General features: G+C 32.3%; 1 protein-coding gene across 5 annotated transcripts in view; it reads right to left on the bottom strand.

Annotated features, from left to right (window-relative positions):
- Hrb27C (Heterogeneous nuclear ribonucleoprotein at 27C) overlaps positions 1-17,638 on the bottom strand; it is a 36,550-nt gene that overhangs the window by 2,941 nt on the left and 15,971 nt on the right. For 2 of the 5 annotated variants that reach the window (XM_089082787.1, XM_089082784.1), the window contains one exon: positions 4,602-16,612. The exons of 2 other annotated variants lie outside the window; for them this stretch is intronic. In XM_089082787.1, coding sequence (XP_088938913.1) covers positions 16,485-16,612 — 128 coding nt within the window. In that variant the 3' untranslated portion in view covers positions 4,602-16,484. Of the gene's footprint in view, positions 1-4,601; positions 16,613-17,638 lie in introns of those variants that run through there. One more of the 5 variants, XM_089082785.1, reaches the window with a different exon arrangement.

Raw genomic sequence — 17,638 nt, 5'->3', positions numbered from 1 at the left:
TTCACTTGTACTTGTGTGAATGTTTATTAAAGTTAGTTCAAATGATTAGATACATTTACAATTTTCGTGTTAATTCAAAGTTGTTAAAAATATCATTTATCTTGCAGAATATTATAGCAACCTGAATACGATAAATGTTTTTATACATAGGACTGCAAAGAGTTAAGATTATCAGGATTAGTTTGAAAAAACAGGAATTAGACTAGAAAAGGGAGAAGTCAATTAAAGCAATAATCTAAAGTTTTCGCAAAATTCAAATCTAATTGATAATAAACATTCGAGATTAAATAATTATAATGATAAAATAATAATTATGATTATGTTGAACATTATTAATAACAATTATTAATAACAATATATTATATATATCAATATCAAGGCAATTATAAAAATATGCTTCAATTGAATAATTTTAATATTATTGAAAAATTGGAAAAATAGAAGTAAAATTGAGAAATCGAATCATTTTATAAGTAATGAAATATCCATTTAATTATAAATAATTATATAATATTGTATAAATAATACTGTATATAAAAAAAAATTAGATAAAAATTTTGTATGGAAAAAACTTTGTATACAAAAATTTATAAATCATATTTATTGACTGGAGCTAAGTACTTTAAATCCTCAATTATAATTTTTTTTCAATCTTTTTTGAATTAAAAATTTTTTAAGGATATTTCTTCAGAATAAGATAATAAAGTAAGATAAGAAATGCAAGCAGAAAATAAATATTTCCTTTTTTTTAATTTACACGTACATGTATAAATATTTGACTAGCTTTTCTGTAATATATAAAAGATATAGAGAAAAGAAAAATAAGGATACGTAGAAATGAGAGAAAGTAAAATAAAGAGCGGAAAGGAAAAACGTCATCTAGAACGAGTAAAAATTAAATACGAGGAAAGCAGTCTGAGAATATACTTGAGAAAGTGGTACATAGGATTAGAGAATATATATCTCATTTTCAAAACGATCTGAGGCGTAGAATGAATGGATAAATGAATAAATTAAATGAGTAGATGGATAAATTAAATAAATGGATAGATGGATAAATGGATAGACGAAATAAATATATGGATGGATGGATGGATGGATGGATAGATGGATGGATGGATGGATGGATGGATGGATGGATGGATGGATGGATGGATGGATGGATGGATGGATGGATGAATGGATGGATGGATGGATGAATGGATGGATAGATGCATGAATGGATGTATGGATGAATAGATGGATGGATGAATAGATGGATGAATGGACAGGTGGATGAATAGATGGATGGGATAAAAAGATAAATGGATGGACGAACGGAGCTTAGCGGAGAATAATTTAAATTTGAGAGCAAACGGATTAAACTAATATCACCGATCTAAATCTCAAAAGAGATTATACATCTTCTTGCCGTATTTGAACGATCCGGGCGTGCATCATAGCAACAACTCGTAGCTTCCGGACGAGTTTCGAACCGCGACGAGTTCGTGACTAATTTGCAAAAAAGGGATACCTGAAAAACGGGTCAACTCGTTCGCGTCGACCTTACATCCGTTTACGGCGGAGACATAAAACCGGAGCGACCATTTATTAATTTAACGCTTTTCAATTCAAAAATTTAACAAAAATGACAATTTTGCATTTACAGAAATATCTCGACTAAATAATATCAAATTAAAAAAAAAAAACATTACTTTATGAAATTAATCAAACATTGTGAGACAAATAATAAAAATCTTACATAACAATCTGTTTAACTAATAATTTATAATGATATTATATTTATATCTTTTTATTATTCCGCTTTTATCTAAAGACTAAAGAATTTCAATAATAATATATAAAAAGTAATAGAAAAAATTAATAATAAATATAATAGAATTTTCTCTAAGTGAAAGATCGCATCATTGTGTATATCTGTTACTTTATAGCATTATTTGCAATTGAAAAGCGTTAAATGGATAACTTTACTTTTTAATAGCTTATATCTTTATCGTTTAATTATTTAATCATAAAAACATCGTTACGATTAAAAACAACACATGTATATCCATAAAAAAGCAGGACACACCTTAAGATTCACTACAAAGATACTACACTCTAAAGGTTAAGTGATAAAATTTAATGTTAGCTTAATAATGAAAATCGTACAGCTAACATATGTGACGGTGGCTTAGTTAATCTTACTGTGTAAGCCGAGCGCACTTATTTCTGGCTAATTTAATTAATTAATTTAATTAATTAATCCTTACTCGATAATCTTACTGCGCGCCATCTCGATTGCGAGAAACGAGCTCAAAGTCACCGCTATAAAATTAACAATTTGTAATATATAATCAAAACTATGGAGTACAACCGGCACGTGATACGCGTGGAGAAATTCCGGCCGGAAGTTGCGCGCGTTCATTCTTGCACCCATTCTCTCGCTTTCTCTTTCGCTCTCTACTATTTTCACTACTTCGCACTCTCTTCCTTTTTCCCGTCTATCTCGCGCACTTATGAAAAACTTGTTTCTTTCGGCCGTTCGGACGATATCAACGATCTTTTAACGCCTATAGGGATGATAATTCGTGTGTTGGATCAAGGAAAACCGTTGAGGACCCGGGGCTGCATCTCCGTTGGGAATGAAAGTCGGACTTCCGGTTTCAACGTTTTTGAATTTGGGAATCGGGAGGATGTCTGTGGGAAAGAAAAAGGTAGGAGAAATCATTAGAGCACGTTTCATCTCTGGGAATGCACTTTTCTCTCTCGAGGGCCTCTGAAGATGTAACTCTCGAGCGAGTTTCGTGCAGGGATTGACAGTAAAATGAGATGAGAAAAAAGGAATTAAAAAGGAGAGAGAGATAGAGAGAGAGAGATGGATAAAGGTTCGAGCATTTTTTCTCTTTGAGGATGGTCTTACTTCAAGTGGCTGAACGCGATCTCTTGAAGCTCCTAATTTAACCCTTTAACCGAGTTTATATTTTCATAACATTACGCTATAATTATATATTCTATGTTGATTTGTAGCATAAGTAATCTAAGTCTTATCTAGTTATTATTTATATATTGATAATATTACGTGAATTTAAAAGCAACATACGCTTTAATACACAAATAGTCTCTATATCAAATAGCTTATAAGTTAGAAATTTTTAGATAATTATTATCTAAAAATTTGTCCTGAGTTTATTTAATTGAAAACTATATATACGTATATTTTTTCGTGCTATTTTGATTTATATCGATGTACTTTTGGACGAGCGTTTCATCTACGTATATATCTATATCTACATACGTGTAAATTATATCTACATACTATTATATGAGACTATGTTACGATCGTCAACGTATAAAAATTATACGCACATTAAAATTACGGACGCCGGAAAAATATTTTAACTGCCTGCCCGGTTAATGGGTTAAGTGTACTTAGAGATTAAGCTTCGAACATGTCAACACTAAGGATTCAAATGATACAAATCTCTATTATGGAATCAGAAAACTAAAAAAAAACTTTCAAAATAAATCTTTACTTAATTTATACATAATGGCTTCACGAATCAATTATGTTTCTGTAATTAAATAATCATTTTTAAGTGAAATGTACGAAAGTGCTGACATGTCTAATACCAAGCCAACTCGAAACTGAGACTTTCCCATTGCAATGAGAAAAAGTTATAAAAGCGTAGATTATTTTCAGAGTAATAGCTCTCGGTATGGTAATTATTATACATACGCCTCAGATTCGAGAGAACATGGCGGGATATGTATGTTGGGACGCGCATAAAACACTGCACTAATTAAAAGCTTGTTTCCACCGTTTCCGATACGTTTTTGAATGTTTGCGACAATGAAAATCCAAAGAATCTATTCGATATTCATCAATATTTTTTAACAGTGGACCACCTCTGTAATTTCGTTCTCGTTAATGACAAAAGCATCGTGCATACGAAAATTATCACGAATTATCGATTCAAAATTTCTTTCCACGTTAAAACAATGCATTAATTTGCATCGAATATAAAAATATTTTTACATTGTTCGTATTTATTATTTTTCTAATAAAACATCTTTTCATTGATACAGCCGTATTTTGATTACGCGCATGTGATTACGTATGCATGATGGAAATCACAATGCGTGAGATAATTGTAAAACAGAAGCGGCAAAAAGAAAGTAGAAGGTCACCTGAAAAAACGTTTGTCGGTGTTGACTACGCCCATCCAAGGGATCGAAAATAATCGATCGATGGACAGGTCGCAGCATCGCAATAGAAGTAATATCTAAGAAAACATATGTAATCCCTTTTCCCTTACGCACTCGCATTCTCACTATCATTCACACGATGTATCATACAAGTTATATATACATATAACTTGTCTTAGGTATAAGGAAAAAAAAAAGAATTAAAGTAAAAAAATATTCGAATTTAATCACTGGCACTTACATACAACATCCCGCGATGATAATACTAAATATTCTAGTACGATCGCCAATAAAAATAAAAATTTATGCCGTGCAGTGTTTTAAGTCTCTCAACCACATAAAATAGTAACTATGTAAGGTGCGATCTAATTTAAGTGAAGGGATCGAGATTAGTTCGATTAACAAGATAAAAATTTTCTTTCATCAATATCATTTTCTATTTAATCATAATTTCTCATAATCTATACCAGTGTTTATTTTTACGAATAATGATCCATTTTTTTCTCTATATTATATCATCATAATAATCAGCATATCAACTTATCATCATTATATCATTATATATAATAAGTGTTGTATATAGATTTATGTATATATAATATTATATATGTCTCATTATGATCGTTATTAATATTAATATATCTTAAGTATCAATCAATTAATCCACTAGAAACACCGTTAAGCATATTAATATATATATTTTTATATATATATGGTGTGTGTTCAATGAATAATAATAATAGTAGTAATAATAATCATAGTAATAATAATAATAGTATAAGTATAAGTAGTAGTAGTAATAATAGTGGTAGTAGTAATAATAATAGTAGTAATAGTACAGTAACTATCGTAATAGTACTGTTATTTTATGTGTCATCGAGAGTGGGGGGAGGGAGTAAGAGCGTATGGTGTATGACGTACTCGTATGGGCTAAAGAAAATATATAAAAAAAGCAATGTGTGTGTGTGTGCGTGTGTGTGTGTGTGTGTGCGTGTGCGCGTGTGTACGCGTGTGCATGTGTGATCGTACTTATCGACAAAAATTACGAAATAAAGCGATCACTCCAGAATGTTACACATCACTTATTCATTAGTCTGTACAATCGATTGCATCAAGTGGGAGAAATACACTTCGTAGAGCATGATACAATCAATTACGTGAAAGAACAAGCAAAATATAAGAATAAATCATGAGCAATATATTTATTTTTTAATATTTGTCGGTAAGTATATATATATATATATATATATATATATGTCAAAAGCAAAAAGGAACAACAAGAGGATATCAGCGGAACGAGTCGACGACAATACGCCTCCCATTTGAATTATCCTATCATTTTTAACATCAGGCTAATTGATATCCTTCCTTCGAAGATATCCTTCCGTCACGAATCCTTCCAAAAAAAACGAACAGACACACTTTTCTAGCATACACCTTTCTCTCTCACGTACAGACAATACATCTTCAATATAATTCACTTCTTCTCGCCTATTTCTTTCTCCTATCCATCTTAAATCTTCTCTTCCGAATTTCCTCATCGATCTTTCTACCTCTAAACCTGATCTATACCAGTCATCTATGAGATTAACTACCAAAAAGTGCTTGATTCGATATCCAATCAGTTCAGATGGATACTATACGTAACGTCATCGTCAATATCAATATAATATCCAATATGCTTCTATAAACTTCAAAGCAATTCACATTAATCATTATAAAATCAAATCATCACCAACATTCAATGTCAGATATTCTCGAAAAAAATATTTTAACAGGACGAAAAATGACGATTTTTATTTTGTATACTGTGGAATAAAAAAAAGCACTGATGTAAAAAAAATAACCCCAAGTATAGGCAAAAAATAATATGTTAATTGTAGAACAATAAAATTGTTTTTACTTAAAGATTAGATATTTTTCTATGACAATGGTCTCTCGGGATACAAAAAACATGACTTTTTAGATATATTTTATCGAAAAGATTTTAGGTTTGGAAGTAAAATGGCACTTTTTGCAGCATCTCATAAAAAATATACGTGATGCCGTTGGAAGCACATTGAAACAACGATTAACAATTCACATTGATATGCAGCAACTCTTTGAGAATTAAATTTTTAATAATATAATTAGACTAAAAAGTCTATATTTAAGATTCGCATTCAATAGTAGTCAAAAATATAATAAATGTAAAACTAGTTATAAAAAAATGTTTTGAATCATTGTTTGACAAAACTAGAATCCCCGGTTTCTGTATTTCTATATACTTTTATTAATGAATTTATTAAAAATCGCAATTATATATAAAAATATACTCTGATGCAGATAGTTTGATAAAAATTATATAAAATATAAATACGATTATCAAATTTAGTATTTCGCGCTATTTTGATTTAATGGCAATATTTACAAATCCGTAATATATAGTTTCCATCGTACAGTAAAATTGTCAAGAGCGATATGTAACAGTGTAATGTTTTGGGAAATGATCATTCTGACATAAAATGATTCTACAAGGAACAGTTTGTGTTGACGTTACGTATAGTTTGAAATTTAATTTATTATGCAACTGAAACTTTGGTATATGTATTCGTTAAGTATCGAAGAGTATCGATTGATCTCTTATATCTTTTCATCATACCCATGTCATGCGGACTACAATGTAAATTACGAAATCCTGCTTCTCATGAAACAAACCTAGAAATTCACGTCACGTTGACTCAATCTGATACGTATACCGAAAATGCTGTTCGTGCTTTCCTTCATTTTTCATTCGCCCACGCCAATCTCCCGCGGTCTCTCCCCCACCCATCGTGTCGGAGATAACATCGCTAAAAATAGATAACGATCGTTAATTACTTTTTAACTACTTTCGTAATTTTCACTCGACGATTCATCTATCCCTTCCTTCGTTTCTTCGTTCTCGCCGTGTTTGACTTATGCATACAGGACGACAACGCCCCAATGCGGACAAGCTCTATCTGACGATCGTTTCTTGTTCCATTTTGATAATTAACATCACACACGTGCCCTACGAACCTACAATATGCTCCATCGACAATAGGATGCGAAAAGAAAAACGGAGACACAAAGACACAATCGTAAGAGAAATGCAATGACCGAGAGTCTTTTTCCATTTGATTTGTGATCACGACTTTCTCTTTTTTCATTTTTCTCTCTCTCTTTCTCTCTTTTTCCTTTCTGCACGCAGATCTGTTCGGGATCGCAGGGTGATCCCGTTCGACAAACGGCAGGTTCGAGGGGCGCCGATTTGGAAATATTGCACCGGCACTCTTCATCACATCTTCGTTTTAATAAACACTAACGGCTTTTTAGCTATGTTTTTTTTTCCCTTTAATGCAAGTACTCCCTACATGCTATACAGTAGTGCAGCTTAATAAACTTTACTTTGTTTCGCGTGGTTTTTACTTAATAAGATTTGGCAAATCTTAAACCTGATTCGACGCGCCTGGACACGCGCCAACTTGTACCCCGTACGATCTATATGCTTCTGTATCACTAGAATATGTCTGTGAACGTCTCTCTAAAGTGTGTGTGTGTATATATGTGTATATTGTGTCTGCCGTTTAGTTGTAATGTCGAATATTTATGCCTATATTACTCGTCGTTTCCTAATCGTTCACGCAACTCTTTCGTTCCATTTTTCTGAATTCATCCGCACGATACACTCACACCTCGTTCTTCTCGTTGAGAAATTGAATCTGTTTTTTTTTTTTCAAAATTTTTTTAACTCTTTCTATATAGTCTTGATCATGCTTACCATTCTTATCATTCTTTCTTAAACTATTTAGTAATCATATAATAAAAACTAAGCTTGCATAAGCTCTTAACTGCAATTCTTAATTTTTTCACACACACGTTAATCCAAAAACGTTTATCCAATTTTTCAATATTAAAATTGGTAATATTATTAAACGATTAAATTTCAATATATTATCATATATTTGGCTCAGTAAATAACTTTTGAATAAATTTTATATATATTTGTTAAAAAAAAAAAAAAGTTTATTCAATTCCTATTAATCCATCGTTCATTATCAGTCATTCAATCATCACTCTTATCCATCCATGCAATTTTATCATGCAATTTTATCAATCATCCAATACCATTCTCTCGTTTCGTGCGCATGTCCATTCGCTTTGCTCATGTACGTCCTGCCTGTGATTTATGGTAATCCCATTTTACTTTTCCCCACTTCCTACCTTGCTTTCTAACAAAAGAATTAAATTACAATGACTTATATAATCAACGACTTAGATACGCTTTCCATTTTTTTACTTAAGAATTACGGAATAATTATGATTCTCACGAGAACACAATAGTTGGCATTTGTTATTTCATTAAAAATATTTCACTTTCCCTATTTTAATACTTGTCTACAACGGCCTTATTTCGAGAGTTACAAGTTTAATTAATTAATTAATTAATTAGACAATAATCGATACCTTAATTATTGATCCTATGCGCCATACCCTCCCTTGCCTCCGCTTGTCAAAAGAAGCGTGGCGAAGCAGGTCTCTCTATATATATATAATATTGTGTTTATGATAATTAAAACGAGTCAAGTGAGTTTCATTAATTACTCTTTTTCTTTTCTGCGTTAAGGTACTCTGAGATAATTGTTAATTTATAATACATTTGTACACAACTTATCCTTTAATCAATAATTATATTCGATTTACCGCTACGACGTCTCATCCAAGTTCTCACATTCATTCATCTTTCACCCCGTTCGCCTTTTGCCGACGCCGTTGCATCCTCCGGAAAGGGGCACACGACAACCCTATCGTCACGATTTTAAGACACGTTTGAAAAGAGCCTGCTATCATGTCATCGAAGCACAAAGTAATGTTCGTACCAATAAAAAAGAACGAAAGCCATCAATTTTCGCGCGTTGTTAGCAATTTATTTTTAGAGCTTACTTTAATATTCGCGAATTTTAAGAATTGTTTGTCGTTTATATTAAGCATCACCAACTAAATGTTTAAAATTATTATCGTCTGCAACACGATCACGGGAATCACACTCGAGAGGAACGAAGTTTCATAATCGAAAGAAATTGTTAATTTCAGATAAAGGAAAATTTTCTTTTCGCGCCTATCTTTTTTCCTCCGTAAACTATCTCAGGTTAAGAAAAGAGATCTGTGTGTGTAGCACTTTTGGTGTGTACTTTCTATCCTCGTATTATTTAATGTGATTTCGGCCTTATCCAGCTAAACCTTACGATTTTTCGTAACAGCTATCATCCTTAGGCGGAGGTAACGAGTTTATTAAACAACTTTTTTTGTCCATTTATCGAGTAAACTAGACCGTAAGACGTTAGAGATAGCCCATTAACTATTAGTAACAATAAACGCGAACAGTCATTTGACCTTACAGCCAGCCTTCCTAATTAACCCTACTCCAAGGATGTGATTTAATTAATTCCCAGTCTTTCCAGGTCGTCTTATATATGTCTATTTATCTACCTAACCGAGTCCAGGTTTTGCACAGGCTGCGCCCGTTTCATCCCGCATGCATCCCAACACCCACGCAGCATTCGGCCGCACAGGATTCTTACAGGACAACGACACCAATTAAGCTCTCACTTCCATCGATCTTAATTAACATTAAACACGCTCGCCTTACTAAATCTAAGCTACGCTCTTTCTCACACGCGCCTCATTACTCCGTAGCCTCGAGAAGCTGTCGATATAGTACTTTTACTTTACAAGAAAATAGTAAAGCCATAGCTGGTGACAATTAATTAATTAATTAATTACAAATAGAAATTAATAACAAGAGTAGTTTTCATCTCTATTTATCTCTCTTTTCCACCTCCGGTCCTTCATTTTAAGTGATACTAACACGTTAATAGTAAATAGTAAATAGTTAATTAGTGATAATTGTAGCAGTACTTTGACACTTTTATCTTTTAATAAGGTTTTGTTTTTTCGCTTTTATCCTAAGCCTAAGTGTCACGGCAATATTTCCAAATCGGGCTGAAGCACGCGAGTACGCGTTCACGCGGCTCGTAAGGAGAAACAGCAAACGCACAATCGTTATTAATGTTCTTTTTTTTTTACTCAGTTCGATAAAATACGTGGATCTATTCGTGTGCATTACACTTCGCGACTTTGGTTCTTCTCTTGGCTAGCCATGTCCAAAAGGCACCAGATACGAAAAGAACCGCCGCTCTTATGTCTCTATAGAGGGCAGTGGTCGTTGGACGTATTTCACTCGACGTTAAATTATGCGTATAAATAAAAATAATTGTAGCGTACACTGGCGAAACATGAAAATTAAAAGCTAATGGTAGCTTCGGCTTCACGAGCAATCAATCTCTTGTTCGTTCTGACGAAACCGAAAATTCTGGAATGACCGAAAAGTGAACTCAATCTCGATTCAATAACTGCCGCGTCGTAGTCGATAATTGAATCCAAGGATTGGAAATGCGAACCATTTTATCAACCGTTTATATCAACCTCAACTATTCTCTTGATTGGTAAATTTTTTTCGAACGAACTTTTCTGGCAAGCAAAATTTGAATACGGTGAAATCGTGCTAGATTGAAAACAAAATATACTCCTACGATTCGTAGGAGTATACTTCGAATTAATCGAAGTAAATTCGATATTGCAATATTTTCCAATAATCAAATTAATACCGTTCCATTTTCTATCGATAATTTCCAAATCAATAATCGTTCAATTTTACTATTTTCGTCGTTGAATGAAATATCCTACCAAAATACCAAACTTACTCTGATCTTGATTGATGACTATGATTCTGATTTTATACTTCTAATGATACAGATGCCTGCGACAAGCCAAATAGTGTAAACAAAAAGAAGTTAACGTACTACGATATCCGAAAATGCGTTCCAACTACCAACCCCACTCTAGATTCGTCTATCGATTAACACAGTTATCTCCACGATTGTTCTCCTACGTTTACGCATACAAGTATAATGAGAGTGGAGTGAATGAACATCAAACATTAAATATTACTCATTAAAATACAAACAGTTATCTACTTAGTACATGCGCATACAGACTCGTAAATACTATTTATATTCAGTGTAGTTCGGCTATGTGTCTGCCATTGTTTGCTTAGTAAATGATGTATACGGCGAATATGTTTCGATAAAGAGTAAAACGTGGTACTCCAATCGATGAAGTTTATCCAAGCGCCCGCTTGTATACATATCTTCATATGTATACGCCGCTTTAAGATCATCTTGTACGATTGTATATTCGATTTCTTGTGTGTCACATTTGCGTCGCGTCTGAATCACAAGCATAGAGAACTTTCGTTAAATGCAAAAGGTTCGACATATTAGCGAGCTAGATAAAGTGGCCGGCAACTATATAAATTTTACTATTAAGAATAAATAATTAAATATATTTAAAAAGATAAATTAATTTATTTATAGATAAATATCCTGAGCTAATGCTTGGAGAAAATACAGAAAATCGTTAGATTTTCAAGATTTACAAGCTTAGCGATTTAAAATCAATGCAGACAAGGCCAATGCAAGACAAAATACAAACAATCGCGGATGTGAACGATTCTTATATTCACACAATTAAATTTGCCAGAAATCAGAGATGTCTCGAAATCTGGAAAATCCAAAATCAATCTTTAAAAAGTTCTTATTTAATTGTTGCAAAATTTAATTGTTTTAATAAAAGAATACGCATAAATACGCATACAAACATCGGCTTGAATTAGCCTTACTTACACTTACAGAAGATTGCATATATCACAATTCTTTTGTCCAAAACTTCGTTATGTCTTCGTTATGTCCCCGTTACGTCTTTATGTGATTCATGTCCGTCATGTCGACAACTTGATTATTATCAAGTCCAAAATTTTGTTCGCAAGTCTGTGGCCAATTATTAGACCACACGTACGAATTGTGCCAAAGAGTACCTATATAATTAAATAAAACCAAAAAAAATTAAAAAAATAAAAGATTATAATTAAAATAATTATAATTAAAATAAATAATTATATATTTGCTTACAAAACGTTATTATTAAAAATTTATTAGCACTATTGAAGGTTGCCAACCATCGTACGATAATAGGAGATGCACTCTTGTTCACACGTATGATCAATGATCGCGATTGGTCATATAATTAGCATTAATAATAATTCCTTAATTAAGTTCCCATAACGATCTAGTTACTGATAGAACGTATCACCTAAGATTAACCATGACGTTCTATGCGAAAGATACACTATTGATTCATAGGTTCTCGTTATCCTCTCTCTTATTAAGCTGCGAAATGCATTATTATCTCGTCGCACACTTTTGACATATTATACATCGTAGAATGAAATTTACAAGTTATCGTATCTCTATCGTCGAGTAAGTTCGTATAGTAACCAAAGTCTAATTAAATATAAATCCAACAATTATAAAACCCTCGCCGCGCAGTCAGTTCTTTCGTCGGTTAGTTAAATTACAAATTACAACTAGTTTTATGCTTTACATCGACCTATTGGCAATGTTACGTGAGCCAACATGTGCCAGGCTTAATTACTTATTCATCCAAACGGAATCGAATATTGTGTTATACGTGATACTCCCACTCGGCCCTGTGATACCTCTAAGAGTTACCGTTAATTAACTAGTACTTAAACAAGAAAGTATTTCTTTTCGGGTCCCAAGTGACTTAGAGACTGGCTTATTTAAGAGAACGGATTAACTGCGTGTCACTAGACTTTCTGACTGATTTTTAAAGGAGTTTACTTTCGAGATTTGCTTAGAGTACACCCTGACAGATCGATTGGGATATATCAATCCCCTCTCTTGGGATCGGTTTACATGACGCGGCCGCAAATGTGACGTGCCAAGTAATAGAGATGCCAAAACGCGAGATGCCAAAATAAATGATGGACAGACAATGGCAATCCCGATTGTTCGTTCTAAGTTTTATTTTCACTCATTTTCCAAACCTCAGTAGTCTCAGTTGCAAGAAGTATCTTAAATGCAAATTTGCAGAAACAAATCAAAAAGTTTCGCAACTTCAAAAATTTGCATGACATTTATATCAAACTAAATTATTCATTATAGTTTGTCGTAAGTATTGATAAAGTCTCAAATAACCTAATTCAATCATAATTACTTGTCAACAAAAGGATTTATTTTCAAATATTCACTATATAAGGAATTTTAATGTAAAAAATATTTCACTGCGATAAAAACAAAGTTCGGGTCAGAATAAATTGGAAAATTTACAAATTCTATAAAAATGGCAACAGTAATGAAATCAATGAAATAAAGAGAAAGCAAAAATCTATGACTTTCTCTAAAAGGCCACAGTTCGATTCCAGCACCATTGATGATAATGATAATACTGAAAAAAAGACGACATATATTCAACTTTATTTAAGAAAGAGTTAATAAATCTTCATTTAAATATTCTTTCATGCGCTTTATTCTACGCCAAAATAGCTTTCTATTCGAAATACACGCGCCTATTTTGTATTCTCACGATTAAATAAGAATAATCTATGATTAAGTAAGTAGAAAGCTTCAGTCTCGATTTGTGCATGCCATCGATCATTGTGCTCGACCATTGTGCTCTCCAATCGATCGAATGATGTTGTCGAATAGATCCTAAGGCTTACTTCTACAACGATTGACAAAAAATATTCTTGCAACCAACATTACTCCGTCAACGCGCCTATTTTTCCTTTCCACCAAACGAAAAGAACAAGATGATGTATATAATTGATGTAGAGTTGTTGTATTTAAATAGATTATATATATGTATGCTATGAGTATATGTACGTTTTGTGTGTGTGTGTGTGTGTGTGTGTGTGTGTGTGTGTGTGTGTGTGTGCGCGCGCGCGCGCGCGCACATTGTGTGTGTAATGTGTCGTGTGTAGCATACATATACGTACGTGTTGAACATACGCGTGCACGAATGACCGTGCATTCAATGTACATACCTTTAAAAAAATACTTATGATCCCTATACGATATACGCATATATTTTTAAAGGTATACATTTACACGAGCAGACATACGAGTGCGTGTACATACACATATGTCATAATAAATATGTATGTATATATGTATATATATATATATATATATATATATATGTATATATATGAGATATATATATATATAGATATATATATAGATACATGATATATATACATACATATATATATATATATATATATATATATATATATATAGATACATGATAAAAGTAGCGTGTGTTGTTTCAACATATGTTTTATATTGGTTATTCAGTAATCATATTGATTTTAATTAATATAAGAAGAAAAGAATGCTCTTACTAGTATCTCTCATCTGTGTTTTTAAACTAAGCGCTCTCTCTCTCTCTCTCTCTCTCTCTCTCTCTCTCTCTCTCTCTCTCTCTCTTCCCCTTGCATTCCCCTATCGTCACTTCAAAGAAAACCTCCTACACCCTTCCTGCCTCTCTTTTTATCCTATCCTGTTTTTCAATTCTATATCATATCTTTTGGCTTTTTCTTGTAAGAAAAAATTCAAATAGAGAGACCATGCGCCTTGGCCTGGAACGTACACACTCTGTGCTGTTCAATAGATGTCCGACTTCAAATTTTATTATGATATATTTTTATCTTTACTTTCCATTTTTCTTCATTTTTTTTATCATTGGATTTTCTTTATTTTTAAACCATATTTATATTAAACATGAAAGCTTAGGCTATAAAAGAAAAAAGTGCTCAAAAAAAGGAAATAAATTTCCAAAAATAAAAAATACTTAAGATAATTTAAATATTCTTCATCCAATAATTCTTGTTAAAAAAAAAAAAATAAAAACTAATACATAAACGCGAATATAATTATATTGTAAACAATTATCAACGAGTATAAAAAAAGAAAAAATAAGATAAATTTCTTAATGACTCATTTTTCTTTTTCAATAAATATCTTTTTAGTAAACTGCTTGTAATTTATAAAAAAATAAGTTTCCTATATAAGATTTTTATACTAATACTATTATACATCAAGATAATAAAACAATTCATTAAAATCCAAAAATTAAAATACAAGCTTGGTTTTTCTTATAATAAATGTATACAGATACAACATGTACAAAACTAATAGTAAAAGAAATTTAAATTTGCTGCTATCATTCGTTATAAGATATAAATATTCATTGTGAGATAAACTTATGCAGGATGGCAATTGCTGTAAGTCTGTGATAGACGTAATAGACGAATTGATTCGATGCTGTGAGCAGAATGAATTAACAGTTAAAAATAAATAAACGTTTCATTGATACATGCTCGCTAACATATATCCTTTATATGCAAAATGTCTTTAGAAATTTGCTACTTTTATTTCAGTCCAACATTCATCAAATATACATGATTATTTTATTGTCAAATCGAGCACACAATCAAATAGAATAACACTTCGTTGCAATATCAAACTGGAAGGTCGAACATCAATTTTCAGCACAGGGAGACATCAAATTCGGAGCACTGGGAGTAAGACGAATGGAAAGCGCGCGAGCGTAAAGATCGTTTAACAAGTATATCCTTATTACTTGAGACGGGCATTACGTGCCAGCCACTTTTTTCAGAAAATCGCATATCGCATATGCAAATAGTCAAATGCGCATGTAGCACACTTGTAATACTACTAAACTTACTACCATAAATTTTTCTCATTTATTTTCTATTTTATTCTATTCACGATTAGCTCGTAAGGGGATACGACCTTACCAATACAATGCTAAAAGTTTACAAGTATACAGGTCATGTTATTACAGTTAATAATTTCATTTATTATCGTTACAATCATTACCAACTTTACGTCTATTACCTTATTACTTCACACTAAAATATGATAAAGTAGATCGATCGATTCTCTCATCGTATCGCGTGCGAGATATTATTTTAAAGCATCCCAACGACTGTAGGAATTTTATTCTAATAAAATCAAACCATTCGATTGTTCTCGAGAGAAATAAACGATAGCGGCGGTATTTCTTCTTCACGTCAAAAAAATTAAAAATACTGTCCTTATATATTTTATATTTTTTTGTATTAGTGGTGTTCAAAGCAACTTAATTGGATCTGAGAATTGTTAGTCTCGATCACGTGCCTCGAGATTCGATGATCAAAATAATTATACGTTTTATAGAACTTTATTTATTCGTTTCATCTTCTAGCTAACTTGCCCAATTCACTAAAGCACTCGTGGTTTTTGTTAAAAATCACTGATTACTCTCCCGATACACTCACTTCTTCTCAGTACTGTGTATTTATCGGATCATTGTGTGCGTGTGTGTGTAAAATCTGTCTGCGTGTGATTTATTCCGCTATAGTCGGCGGTGTTTCGATTCCTCCATCTCATTCTCTCCTCTCGTAACAATTGAAATATCTGCCCGCTGCACAAACCTTAACATAAACATATTTTAGAATTTTTCTTATATAAAACTCACTTGTTTAAATCCCTACATTGTTTTCGCATTACTATATACGTTTAAGACAATAATTACCTTGTCCTATCAGACTCACAGGAGAGAAAATCACCTTGTAATTATAATTTAATGTCTTAACTGCTTCTATGTAAACGTAATTTAGAATATATGTCGTGTGTGTATAACACATTTGTATCTTATATTAATCAGCTTTGTCTCATTTGAAATTATTTCTTTTTTTTTTTTTCCACTGCCTTATACTCGCGCCCACACTTGTGCGAGCGGTTATCACACTACCTGAGTACAATTAATAACAACGACCCCTTCTTTATTATCTGATCTCACGCATCGTCTTAATACAGCTAAAGAAAAAAGGAAGCTAATAAAGGTTTTGGTCTATCAAGATTTTCGAGGGAAAATCGTATGTCGGTATTCGTTTTTTCACAAAACTTATATTACCTATCAATCGATATTCAATTATACAAAATGAGGCAAGATCGATTTGACAAGAGTAGACTCAGGCAGTGACGAAATTAATCTTGTCGCCAAGAATATGTCTTTCCTTCCCGATCAATTCGACTACATGATGATGTTCGTTCCTTAATAGATGTTACGGTTTGTCGACAAATAATTGCCCACCCGTCTCTCGGTCTTACGTATCTGCTAATGGACGACGTGATTCCGTTCAAGAAATTGTGATGTAATAAGAAAATAATAATAATAAAGAAGAGGAACTGCACGATATTCGCGATTTTAAGGATTCACGATCACTCGATAAAAATGCAATAGCCAATGATTACATGTCGTGTGATACCAACTAAGAGACATATGTATATTAATTAAAAACGGCAGAAGAAACTCATGTGTATCAATAGATAGAAAATATTTCCCACAATAAATTACGATACGAGTAATAAGTAGTTAAGTGTAATATTTAATTATACGACCAGTCTTTAGTGTGCGGGAACGCTAAAAACGTGCGCTTAACGTTAAAACAGACATT

Source organism: Pogonomyrmex barbatus, unplaced genomic scaffold (genome assembly GCF_055798465.1).
Source record: "Pogonomyrmex barbatus isolate J1 unplaced genomic scaffold, ASM5579846v1 scaffold6, whole genome shotgun sequence".
NCBI classification, from domain to species: Eukaryota; Metazoa; Arthropoda; class Insecta; order Hymenoptera; family Formicidae; genus Pogonomyrmex; species Pogonomyrmex barbatus.
This window is presented reverse-complemented; position numbering and strand designations above follow the sequence as displayed.